We start from the raw sequence: 12,822 nt of genomic DNA on the forward strand, positions 1-12,822 counted from the left end.
ATGGTGTGCACATGCAGGAGCAGGGCACTTGGTGCATCTTCCCATCAGGAGAAGGCAATGAGCTATCCAGGACCAAAGCAAAGCCAGGCCAGAGGTGCTGCTCAGCTGGAGAACAGCCCCAGAGACCCAGACCACAACAACCTGCAGCAAAGCAAAGCAGTGGGCAGGAGGAAGGGCAGGGTGAGGCTGTGCTGCCTTCACCTGCCCATCCCCAGTCCCATCGCCACCCAGGGCCACCACACCTAGTCCAAACACACCAAGCATCCTCCAGCCCTCAGGACAAACCCTTCCCTGAGGCTCCAAAGGCACAGCACCCTCCAGCTCCCCAGACCACACTGGGGCTGACACCAGACACAGCTCACAGCAGAAACACAGCACTGCTCACCAGGGTGAGCCACCCATCAGCACAGGCCACCAGCAGCACCTCCCTGGGCGCAGCACTGCACCCACTGCATGGATCCTTGAGAGCTGACTGCACTTAATTAGCAGATTAATTAATGACTGGAGCTGGAAGGTGGCTCTGTTCTGCACTGTCAGTGTTTGCAGGAGGGCTGAGCCTCCCTGCTCAGGACAATGCTCCTTCCCAATGTCTCCCCAGCTGTCCTCCCCAGTGGGGCACTCTCCTGCTCCCACACTGGGGCCATGGGGTTTGCACAGCCAGCCCCCCATGGCAGCCCCCAGAAAGGGCACAGGCCATGGCTGCAGGGGAAACTGAGGCAGGGCTTGTGCCAAACCCCAATGCCTGTGCCCAGAGGAAAGATCTTAAAGGTACATCATGCACTCAAAACATCTTCACTCCCCTGCACGCATGGATTTCTTCTTTTCCTGGGAAAACAAGCAAAGAGACCTCTGAGAGAGAGGTTTGCCATCACCCCCTCGGCACTGCCTTCTCCCTGGGGCAGCTCTGTCCTCATCCCTTGGGCATCCCCCTCCTGCAGGCACCGAGCTGCCCAAGGAGCCCTTGCCGCAGCCATCTCTGAGAGAGAAAATGCAATTCCCAGCGCTGGAAACACCTGGGAGAGGGAGCAAGGTGACATTCCCAATGCTCTGTACAGCAGCCCCCTGGGGAGGCTCAGTCCTGCCCCCACCAAAGCAGGCAGCAGGAGCCCCAAGGGGCTGGCCAGCACTGTCAGGTGATTAAAACAAATCTATGTATGTGTATATCTTTATATATACAGCATATAAATATATATACACACACACACCCCGTTATATACACACACAGGCACACCTAGAGTTCTCCGTATATAAATAAATATATGTCGGTGGGACACAGGGTACATCCGGCAGCACTGAGCCCCCCACCCCCAGTACAAACCAGTTCTGCCCCCTCTGGCAGCCACAGCTGCTCTGCTCTGTCTGGGTGCATCCCAGCCCCTCATCCCTGCCCGCACGGTCGCATCCTGCCCCTTTTCCAGGCAGGATGAGACCCTCGGGAGGGAAGTGCAAAGCCACAGCAGCACAAGCCCAAGCAACAGAGCAAAGGGAATGGGTCCCTTGCATCCCTTTTCTGGGACTCTCTGGCCATAGGGAGCAGAAAATCCCTCGGGATGAGCTTTCCTGGGGATCCCCTTGGGGCAGGGAGCGGGGCTGCGGCCGGGGAGGGCTCTCCTTTGTCCCCCAACACACCAACCCGGCCGGGCCGCTCTGCTGCCCATCAAATGCTTCTCTGTGCAGAAAAAAAAGTGATAATAATAACCGAAACTCAACAGATTTTAATTTTTTTTTTGCACAAAGACTTTTTTTCCCTTTTCTTTTCTTTTTCATTGTGGTTTGGTTTTTTTCTCTCCTTTCCGGTCGGTTTGGGGTGGGGGCTTTTTTTGTTTGGTTGGTTGTTTTGTTTTGCTTTGTTTTGTTTTTTTGTTTTTTTCCCCCTGCGATTGGTTTTGGTTTTTCAGTTTCATTCCCAGGCGCGGCGAAGAGCATGCATCGGAGAAGGGCAGGGCGGGATGGATGGGGGGCAGCCGAGGCGAGGTCGGGGCGCGGGTTTGAGGCTCGGGGGGACAGAGGGGCAGCTTCTAGCACTTGTCATCTTCCTCGGTGTCGCTGAGCACGTCGATGCTGGCCCCGCACATGACGCCTTGCGCCGCACCTCGCCGCCGCCGCCGGTAGTGCCCGTTGGGCATCTGCCAGCCGTGCCGCAGCGGCGGCGCCGAGCCAATGGTGTTGGAGCGGCCCAGGCTGGTGGCCACGGCCGCCTCGAAGGTGAGCGTCTCCTCCTCACCGCAGTCTGAGGCGTGCGAGTCGTCGTGCAGTGCCAGATAGGGCTCCGAGATGTAGCGCTGCGGCGTGGACTGCCGGCTCTGCTTGGCCGCCGGAGAGCTGGAAGGTTCCGCCGGGCCGGCCGCGCTGGGATCCAGGCTGGAGGAGAGCAGCGGAGAGCCACCCTCGCTCTCGTCGGCCGGGGGAGAGGTGTCCCCGGCGTGCCGCAGCATGGAGGCGTAGGACAGCAGGGGACGCGGCTTGGGGGGCACCGGCGGCAGCTGGCGGCGGCCTCGCCGGGGTGTGCTGGTGTCCGAGATGGAGGGGATGGAGCTTTCGCTCAGGGAGCCCATGCCCTGCAAGGCAGCGGGACACCGTGGGCAATGCAGGCAGCACCACACACCAAACCACACCAAAGCACACCTCACCACACCACACATCACCACACCAAACCACATCACACCTCAGCAAACCACACCAACGATCACCACACATCACCAAACCACAGCACACCACACCAAACCACAGCACATCACACCAACCCACACCACACCACACTCGGGAAGTGCTCTTAAAGCTGGGCCATCTCCTGGAACTCCACACTTCCCACTGAAAAACTTTTTATCACTTCATGAGCCAGAGAAGTGAAAAGCAGATCTGTCAGCATTTGGGAAATAAAGGGAAATTTGCCCAAAGTGAAAGGCAGGATAAAAGCAGTCCCTACCACAGGTCATGTGGGCTTGGTCCTTGGTGTTGTGAAACATACAGAGTAAAGCTCAGCTCAGGGGGGTCCAGAGGAGGTGGCTGTCTTCATCCTCCCCTGAGCTCTTCTTGGCACAGTACCACCACACCAAACCAAACCACACCAAACCACACACCACACTACACTGGACTATTCTGGCTACTACTATTGTGCCGGAGTGGAGTAGTGTGGATGTGGGGGTTGGTCCTTCTGTAGCAGCTGAGAGTCATGGGTAGAGGCCGAATTGGGTGGATTTTGCAGTTGTGGCCAGAATGAGACCTAGTAGGGGTAATGTAGGAGTTTGGGAAGGAGTGGAAAGTTGTTGGATTTCTCAGGTGTTTGTGGTGGAAGCCAATCCAGGCCACACCACACCAAACTGCACTGCATGTGACTGTGTTCACAGGGGTCCGAGGAAGAGGGAAGAGACGAGGATCTGACTCCATGTTTCAGAAGGCTGATTTATTATTTTATGATATATATATATTATATAAAAACTGTACTAAAAGAATAGAAGAAAGGATTTCATCAGAAGGCTAGCTAAGAATAGAAAAAGAAATAATGATAACAAAGGCTTGTGGCTTGGACTCTTTGTCCGAGCTAGCTCACTGTGATTGGTCATTAATTAGAAACAACTGCATGAGTCTAATAACAGATGCACCTGTTGCATTCCACCGCAGCAGATAATCATTGTTTACATTTTGTTCCTGAGGCCTCTCAGCTTCTCAAGAGGAAAAATCCTAAGGAAAAGATTTTTCATAAAAGATGTATGTGATAACCACACATCACACTGCACCACACCACACCACACCCTTCTCATGTCACGGACATATTTATGAAAAATCCTCTCATTGGGATCTTTTCTCCTGAGAAGCTGACAGGCCTCAGGAACGAAAGGTAAACAATGGTTTTCTGCAGCTGTGGAATGTGACAGGTGCATCTTTGATTGCTCTCATTAATTAATAGCCAATCACAGTCCAGCTGTCTCGGACTCTCTAGTCAGTCACAAGATTTTATTATCATTTCTTTCCATTTCTATTCCTTGCTAGCCTTCTGATGGAATCCTTTCTTCTATTTTTTAGTATACTTTTAATATATCATTTAATAAAATATCTATCATAAAATAATAAATCAGCCTTCTGAAACATGGAGTCAAGATTCTTGTCTCTTCCCTTGTCCTGAGACTCCTGAGAACACCACCACACTCTCCCCACATCCTGAGCTTTTTTGCCTTTATTTTGTGAAAAATCTCTTAGCCGGGATTTCTCCTTCTGGCAAAGATGAGAAGCCTCAGCTTCTCCATGTTTTGCTGCTTTGGAATGTGATTGAGAGAATCATTTACCCAGCATATAAATTGTTTTAACTTAATGACCAATCCCAGTCCAGCTGTGTCAGACTCTGGTCTGTCACGGGTTTTTATTATGCATTCTTGTTTTAGCCTTCTGATGTATCTTTTCTGTTTCTTTAGTATAGTTTTAGGTTATAATTTTTTTAATATAATATAATAATATAATAAATCAGCCTTCTAAGAATATGAAGTCAAATTCTCATCTCTCACCTCATCCTGGGGACCTCACAAGACCACAACACCCGTGGAAGCTGCCTCTGTCTTGAGAGGGCCATTCTGTCCCATCCCTGCCCCACAAGCTCATCGTGGTCTTCCTCACAAAGAGAAGCACACAGGCAGGCACTGATGGCCCTGGTGACCAGTGTCAGGACCCAAGGGAATAGCATGAAGCTGTGCCAGGGCAGGTTTAGGTTTGATATTTGGAAAAAGTGCTTCACCCAGAGGGTGGTCAGGCATTGGAAAATGCTCCCCAAGGAAGTGGTCACAGCACCAGGACTGACAGAGCTCAAAACGCTTTCAGACAATGCTCTTGGGCACATGGTGGGATTCTGAGCTGGACTCAATGACCCTCATGCTCTGTTCCAATTTAGGATACTCTATGATTCCATGCTCTTGATGGTCAATAGCAAAAAGCCCTCCCAAACACACCCTAGAAGAGCTGACAGCTCGCCATGGGTGGCATCTCCATGGGTGGCATCTCCATGGGTGGCTTCAGGCTCACTCAAGCAGGCACCTCCAGGCTAGCACACCTGACCTTGGCAGGGAGCGGATGCCATAGCAGCAAGAGGATCAGCATGACATCCAACCCTGTCCCCAAATACTCTGCAGGGTGCTCAGGAGACACAGAGATGCCACTACCAGGAGATGAGATGTTTCAGACCTCCCAGAACTGGGGCTTATCTTCCCATTTTTCCTTTACACTTAGGAAGGGATCCCTGTCACCCACCTGCCTGCTGGGTGTCTGTGACCTGCCCTCGCTGGGTGACCGTGACTCGCGCCGCCGCTCTGGTGACTCCTCCTGTGCCTGGGGACTCCTCTCCTCGGAGTTGCAGCGGGAGATGTCCGGGGACAGCAGGTGCTTGCGCTCTTTGGACCGGCCCCGCTCCCTGCCCGAGCGGTGCCCCTCGGACCGGTGGCCTGCAGGACACCCCCATCAGGTCAGTCCCCAGCACCACCCCTCTGCAGCAGCTCAGCTCTGGAGGGGTTTTTGGGGGTGTTTTTGGGCTCACCCGAGTCGGCGTTGAGGCGCCGGGCGGACAGCTGGAGCGAGGAGTGGTAGCTGCGCCGGCGGGACTTGTAGGTGTTGTCGCTGCTGCGCTCCATGGAGAACTCATCCAGCCAGGAGCTGTTGGGCCGCTTGTCCCGGATGGTGGAGAAGGATCTCCGCATGGAGCTGGTGTCTGTCACCACCTGCAAGCAACCCCGGCCAGCCAGGGACAGCATTAGAGCCAGGCAGGGCTGGGGGACACGAGGGATCCGTTCACCCCCAGCCACGGGGATGGCCACGCCGTGGGATGGGGAAATTTGGGGTGGGGGGCAGCCAGCCTGAGAACAGCCCCCCCAGATAACCTCTGCACAAAGCAGGGGTGGGAAAGGGGGGTTTGGCCTTGGAGCTCGTGGGCTGCCCTTCCCCAGCGGGCTGGAGCTGTGCTGCACGGGCAGAGCCAAGCCCAGGGGCTGGGGGAGAGCAGCAGCACCTCCTGCTCTGTGTGGGGACACAGAGGGCACACAGCATTGCTGCCTCCCCAGCATCCCTCCCCACTGGGAAAGCAGGGTCAGGAGGAGCAATCCTTGAAAAGATTGTTGGGAGAGAGAGGTCCCCCGGTGCCCTTTGCTCTGGGTTCATCTTTCCAGCTGCCACCACTTTTCCACACACCTCCCTACTCTTCCTTTATTCCCACATCCCCAGCCCTTTCCCTGCACTCATTCCCTATCTATCTCCCCACTCATGCTGTTCTTCCTTTCCTTTTCTTCCTGCCTCCCATGCTTCTCCTTCCTACCTTCTCCCCTCATTACACCCTGTGTTTTCACATGTTATGGGGAAAACATCACCTCCTTCCATACTTCCTTTGCTTAGTTCTAGCAGCTTTCTGCCACTGCAGCCTCAGGCTGTTCTCCATCTCCTCTTTCCTTTCCTGCTCCCATCCCCTCCTTCTTGTCCTCTCCTTTGCTGCTGAATGACCAAGAAAGCCCATGACACGAAGCCTCCCTTTGTCTTCACACCCTCACAAAGTGCCACACCAGGACTTGGTGCCTGCACCAAGGTGAGACAGCAGAGCCAGAGACTTCACAGCAAACACCAAACCCCAAAAAACATCTGTGTCTGGGGGGAGGCTGAGCACAGGACAGAACAACAGAGAAACCAGGCAGACAGATGAGGAGGTGAGACGTGGCCTGGGTTCCCCTGGACAGACAGAGCACGTGTTGGGACGATGGCAAAGGACAGAGAGGCTTTTCATCACCTGTGGTCCTCTGACAGCTGGGCTGGGGCTCCTCAAACCTCAGCCAGTGCCCAGGGCTGCAGGAAAGGAGGGGGACAACATGATCCTGGACCTCCCCCACGAGCCTGGAGAGGGATCCCCCAGGCTGCTTTCTGCTGCCAGCATCCCCCTTGTAGGGCACCAGCAGCTCTCCTGCTTGTGCAGCACCCAAAGAAGGGGAGAAGCTCCGGTGTCAGGGTGCTGGGAATGCCACAGGGCTCAGCACAGAGAAGCCTCAGCCTTATCTGGCAGGCTTTGATCACCTGTGGGGACTTTGCTTGGTTTTACCTGGGGATCCACAGTGAGACGAGGCATGGAGGAGGCCCTCCCAGAGACAGCGTGGTCCTGAGTGTCCACGGGAAGGTAGCTGCCACGGTTAGAGGGCTGCACTCTTTGAAACTCCCTAACCTCTGGCTCCTGGAAATAAACACACAGCCAAGCTCTTGGGATGGGCTTGGAGCAGGGCAGCACGCTGCTTTGGCCCTCTTGGCAGGGGACAGCCCTGCTTGCTCAGCCAGGGACACAATTTAAGTTGGCCAAAATCAAGTAGTAAAACACTAGCACGGGTTGCCCAGAGAGGTGGTGGATTCTCCCTCCCTAGAAGTGTTCAAGGGCAGGTTGGATGGGACTCTGAGCAACCTGATCTGGCTGAAGACATCCCTGCCCATGGCAGGAGGGTTGGAAATAGATGAGCTTTAAAAAGTCCATTCCAACCCAAACTATTTGATGATTCTATGAAAAACAGAGTCTAAGCCAGTAGAATTCATCACATTGCCACTGAAAAATACCCTCCAGTGCACAGTGCCCAGGTGAGCCCTGATGTGGTGCTTCATGGCCAGCTGCCCTTGCACCTCTACAGTGACAGTGCAAACCCTGCCTGGGCCTGGGGGCACCCTGACTGCTCAGGGTTTAACTCCAAAGGGACAAATGGATAGGATTTTCAAAAACAAGTCTTCCTGGCCACATCCCTGTTAAAAAAGCACACACTGCCCACAGCACTTAAATGCTTTGGTTAATTCCCAGATTTTGGGGGACTCTGTGGATGTTCATGTTCACTCACGGTGTCAGGGAGATGGGCACAGAGTGACCCTGGAGGGGTCACTGGGAGGTGACTTTATGGGGGTAGGGGGGTCTGATGTGCCCCCTCCCCACGTGGCTGGGGTGGCCGAGGCAGGGGACACCTGCCTGTGTCATACACGGGTGACACAGAGCTGCAGACCCTGGGGACACAGGCTGGGGACACAGGGTGGTGCCACACTGCGCCGGGTGGCGCAGGAACGCAGACATAGAGAGATGTGTGATATATAGAGATGTGTGATATATATAAATATGTGAGATATATATATATACACACACAGACAGACAGGAGGCCAGGGAGGGCTGCTCCTGCTGGAGACAGTTTGACACCTTGGCTGGGGGGACTGGGGACAGCATCACTGACAACAAAATGGACACAAAATCCGAAAACATCAGATACCATCACTCAGCACGGGGTAACCCACTGACATGAGTGCTCAGTGGAAAAAATAGCCTGTGGAGAGAAGGATATTTTACTGCAGCCCATTGGTCATGGCTCTCACCCCAAAAGCACTTGCGCTGCCTGGCCCCACGGGTCAGGGCAGGTCCAGGCATGGCTGTGTCCCCAGTGCCAGGACATCCAGGGATATTTGTCCCGTTTTGGATCTGCTGCCATCCCTGAGCTGTGCTCGCTCCCCACACCTCCCCGTGCCCACCAGCATCCACGCTGGGGCTGCAGAGGAGCAGTGCATGACTTTACCAGAGACTGGTGCTCCTGGAACTGCTCCTGGGCTGGATCCATGCACGCCAGCTGGAAGATCTCCTGTGGCGAGAGCGGGCTTAGCGAGGGGTACCCACCTCGGCTGCTCCTGCAAACACAGCCCAGCTTCAGGGAGGTGATCCCACCACCCTGGCATCACCTCTCCTGCAGCTGGGGAGTCCCCTGCCTGCCCCCCCAGGCTGCTGAGACCCCGTGTTTGAGCAAGCATCAAGTTCCCTGGAGAGCTGAAGTGGTGCCCCAAGGCAGGAGGGGACAGCAGTGCCCCAAGTCCTGCAGCAGCAGTGGGACATCCCAAGGGCAGTGACAGAAACCCTTATCAGCTCATTCACACCAGCCAGGGTGCTGGAATCTCCCAGTGACCCTGCACTACTCAACAGCTCCTGGGGTCCAGCTTCACCCTTCCTGCAGGAGGAGCATCCACAGACCCCTGGCCATTCCCTTGTCCCACCCTGGCTGCTGCTGGCGATGCTGACACACACCAGGTACCTGGAGTCCTGCAAAAGCTTTGTGCCAGGAGATTCCCCCCTGCTCCCAGCAGCAATTTAACCCTTTCTGCAGCCCAGTGCCAGCTCCAAGAAGGAAAGAGGGGCTGCAGGAGCAAGAAAGTGGCAAGGCAGCACTCACAAGCCCGAGAGGGTGTCCTGCTGGAGGTACGGCAGAGCCTTGGCGTTGGAGATGATCTCCTGGGGCAGAGAGGATGGCTCCATGCGCTGGAACATGGGGGCATTCTTCTGCATTGGGGAAAGGAAGAAACTGAGCCTGCAGGAAACCTGGATGAGCACCCAGTGCTTCCCCAGCCAAGCTCTCACAACTCAGAAAAAGAGGGCACCGTGCTCATGCTCCCTGTCAGGGACTGAGGATGACCGCAGACACACATTGTAGTCCCCAACCCCAACCTGAGCTGTTGTTTTCACCCTAGCTGACTGCATGTTTGGGCTGAGAAGGAGAGAGGGTGATCTGAACATCCGTGTCCTGCCCTGGCTGAGCCTCACCTGCTCCTCCAGCTGCTGCCGCTGCTTCTTGGCCTTGCTCTGCTTGTAGTAATCCATGATCATCATGGCTGCATATATTTTCCCAACAGTCAGGTCAGAGGCTGGGAGCATGAGAAGGAACAAAATGGGGTCACTTGTGTTGTAAGATAAGGCACTGATGTGGATCTTGGGAAGAGCCCTGCTCTGGGATACCCTGGTGACCCTCAAACTCTTGTCATCACTCTAAAAAAAGAGTGCTGAGCACCCAGACACTCCCCGTGGGGATAAAATAGATGAAGATGGCTTGAAATCATCATCACCCTCATCCACCAAGGCACACATCCTCATCATCTCATCAGGTGTGCTCAGCCTCCCTCCCTGCTGTGCTCCAGAGAGCATTCACAGGAGACTGTGGCTTTGGCAGGAGCAGATCCCTGCAAACTGGGGGCTTTTCCAGAGAGTTCCCAATCAGAAAGAGGCAGAACAAGGCAAAACAAACCCTTCTCCACTTCTCCTTGAGCCGGGGATGGGTCTGGCCAGTCCCCACCTCCCTTTGGGAAGAAGTTGCTGTGGGGATGAGGGGAGTTTGAAGGCAATGACAGCCCCCCCAGAGACTCACTTTTTGGCATGGGCACCAACAGGTCCAGCATCTTCTGGGAGAGGTGAGGCCAAATGGTCAGGATCTCCTTTTGAAGCTCGGAGTCCAACTGCTGCCAATCTGCACCACCTTCAAGAGCAGGGAGCAAAACCGGCCCAGACACATCAAACCTCAGCACCAGGGTCCAAGCAGCCCCCCTTTCCCATCCTGCGGTGAGGTTCCACCTCAGCACTCATCTCTCTGGGCTGGGAGGGCCACCTTGCATCAGCCAGCCTGGTCTCCTGCTCCCACAGGGTAACCTTCCCCCCATCCCCTCCATATGTGCCTCCATCTCCCCATCCCCTGCCCTCCCACTCAAAGCTGCCACCTTCAAGCTTGCCTTGGGTCCGTCTCTGCAGCTCCCATCCCACTCCAGCCCACACACACCTGCTGCTGCCCCACTTTCCTTGTGCTGGTGAGCAGATCATGCGCTGGTGGAAGAGCAGCTCTGCTTGGTAAACCCAGAAATGCTCAGTGAGGCTGTGCACGGGGAGCAGAGTTCTCTGGCCAGGGCTTTGCTGAGCTTAGCAAGCCCCAGGAGCACCAGAAGCTGCCAATGTGCCCCAGCAGAGCCACCCAAGCACAGGGGCAATTTTGGTGGGCTGTAGGACACCCAGGTTCAAATCTCTGCTTTGCTGGAGGGGTTTGAACCCATCCTTGCTGTCTGAGCACTGGGCTTTGGATGACATCTCACCCTGGGTTAGGTTTTCTCCCAATAGCTGAGCTGTTCCCAGGGGATGTTTTATTGAAAATGCCATGTTTCTGCAGGAAGTTTTTGATCTGATGAATCACAGCCTTTCCAGTAACAACAACAAAGGAGGTTTTCCTACTCTGAACATTTTATCTTCCCTGAGAGACAGAGAGGTTTCTTTTCCCCACAGCCTCAGGAAGCCTAGCACGTCTTTCCCATCCTTGGTTTGGCTTTTTACATGGGGAGAAAGGGGAATTCTCTCTCTCCTCCATTACACAGTGGACATTGAGCTGTTTCTTTTCTCTAGAAACAGCTTCTGATGAAGAATTCTCTACCCCTTTCCTAAAGAAACAGATTTTTTTTGACAGAAAGTGGCAGAAATGTGCCTGTTCAATGTACTTGCTCCCATCTGTGTGCATCAAGGCTCTTAATCCCAAAGTAGCTGTTAGGTCCTCAGCCCAGCCACTGAGGAAGGGACTTTTTTGCCAGGTGATAGGACAAGGAACAAGGATTTTAAGCTGAGTGAGGATAGATTGAGCTTGGATATTAGGAAGAAAAAGGGGACTTTTTTGTGAGGCTGTAGGACAAGGAAGAAGGATTTTAAGCTGAGTGAGAGTAGATTGAACTTGGAAGAAATTCAGAAGGTGGTGATGCCCAGAGAAGCTGTGGATGCCCCATCCCTGGAAGTGTCCAAGGCCAGGCTGGATGGGTGGTGGGAGCTGTGGGATGAGGGGTGGGACAGGATGATCTTCAAGGCTCTTTCCAACACAAACCCATGCTGAGATTCCACAAAAGGACCATGAGCAGTCTGCAAAGGGTTTCAGAGTGCCCCTCTGTGACACAGGCGTTACCTTTGGCAATTTTGATGTCCAGGGCCGTGCGGATGAGGGCCATGAGGGTGGAGGTGAAGTGGACTGTCATGTCCTCGGCCACGGGCATGTTCATCAGCACCAGTCTCTGCGCAAGAGAGAGAAGAAAACAGCGGACGGAAAACAATATCGAAAAACACATCGACCAGGCTGGAGGAAAAGAAATTAAACATTAAACAAAAAAAGGGGGGTGGGGAAAAAAAAAAAAGAATCCAAATTAAAAAAATAAATAAATTAAAAAAAAATAAAAAGCAACAAGGAGTGTCAAAACAGCACAGCCAAAAAAGAAGGGCGAGGATCACCCCACCAGACCCCCCACCTCCCCGGCTCCTTCCACCCCAGGACACCGGCTCACTGCCTTCCAGGGCTCCTCCTGCACCCCAGGAACGGCCCCTGAGCCCCCTTCCCCATGTGCCACAGCAGCCCCCGGCACTTTTTTGGGAAGACACACTCCATCCATCAGGGATGCGGGCATGTGGGATGCGCGGGAGGGGAGGCGGGCTCAGGTTTCCGTTCCCAGGGGGTTTGGCTTTCCAGCTCTCAACCCTTCCCAGCTGGGGCAGGGGAGAGGAGGGTCCCTAACCTCCAGGGACTTGAGATGGGCTGGATATTCCTCTAGCATGCTACATCCTGGCACTCCCTTTTTGCGTCTTTCAGAGATGAAGTTTGCCAGCACATGCAGGGGGGTTCCAAATTATCCATGGGTGGGGAAGGGAAAGGAAGGTAAAGGGGAGGGTGGAAAAAGTGCAGAAGGAAAGAGAAAAGGGCAACCAAGGCAGGTTAGACACGCCATGCTCCTTCCCCACCCTGGCAAGGCGGGGTGCAGACCGAAGTGACCAGATCCACTTTCCAGAGAGTATATTTTGCTTTGTGAATACCTTGGGTCAGCCCTTCCCTGCCCATTCCTGTTCACCCAGCTTCTCACATCCCTTTCCTGCTTTCAAGCCTCTCTTTTTTCCCCCTAGAGAAGTGTGATGGTGGATGTATGCTTGTGAGAGCCTGAGAGGGTGGAAGCGTGTCTGGAAGTGTGCAGGAATCTCTTTGTGCAATACCTGCTAAAAGGCCAAGAAAAACCCCAATTTCCTCC

At 54.2% G+C, this 12,822-nt stretch overlaps 1 protein-coding gene across 1 annotated transcript in view; it reads right to left on the reverse strand.

Annotated features, from left to right (window-relative positions):
- Window positions 1–320: 320 nt before the first annotated feature.
- The window catches only part of CACNA1E (calcium voltage-gated channel subunit alpha1 E), a 102,994-nt gene continuing 90,492 nt past the window's right edge, over window positions 321–12,822 (reverse strand). The window contains exons 40-48 of the mRNA XM_058808582.1: window positions 11,718–11,823; window positions 10,158–10,265; window positions 9,560–9,660; window positions 9,192–9,298; window positions 8,547–8,655; window positions 7,058–7,186; window positions 5,519–5,699; window positions 5,236–5,426; window positions 321–2,558 (exon numbers count right to left, since the gene is read on the reverse strand). Coding sequence (XP_058664565.1) covers window positions 2,019–2,558; window positions 5,236–5,426; window positions 5,519–5,699; window positions 7,058–7,186; window positions 8,547–8,655; window positions 9,192–9,298; window positions 9,560–9,660; window positions 10,158–10,265; window positions 11,718–11,823 — 1,572 coding nt within the window. The 3' untranslated portion in view covers window positions 321–2,018. The remainder of the gene's footprint in view (window positions 2,559–5,235; window positions 5,427–5,518; window positions 5,700–7,057; window positions 7,187–8,546; window positions 8,656–9,191; window positions 9,299–9,559; window positions 9,661–10,157; window positions 10,266–11,717; window positions 11,824–12,822) is intronic.

This window comes from Ammospiza caudacuta, chromosome 7 (assembly GCF_027887145.1).
Source record: "Ammospiza caudacuta isolate bAmmCau1 chromosome 7, bAmmCau1.pri, whole genome shotgun sequence".
Classification (NCBI taxonomy): domain Eukaryota; kingdom Metazoa; phylum Chordata; class Aves; order Passeriformes; family Passerellidae; genus Ammospiza; species Ammospiza caudacuta.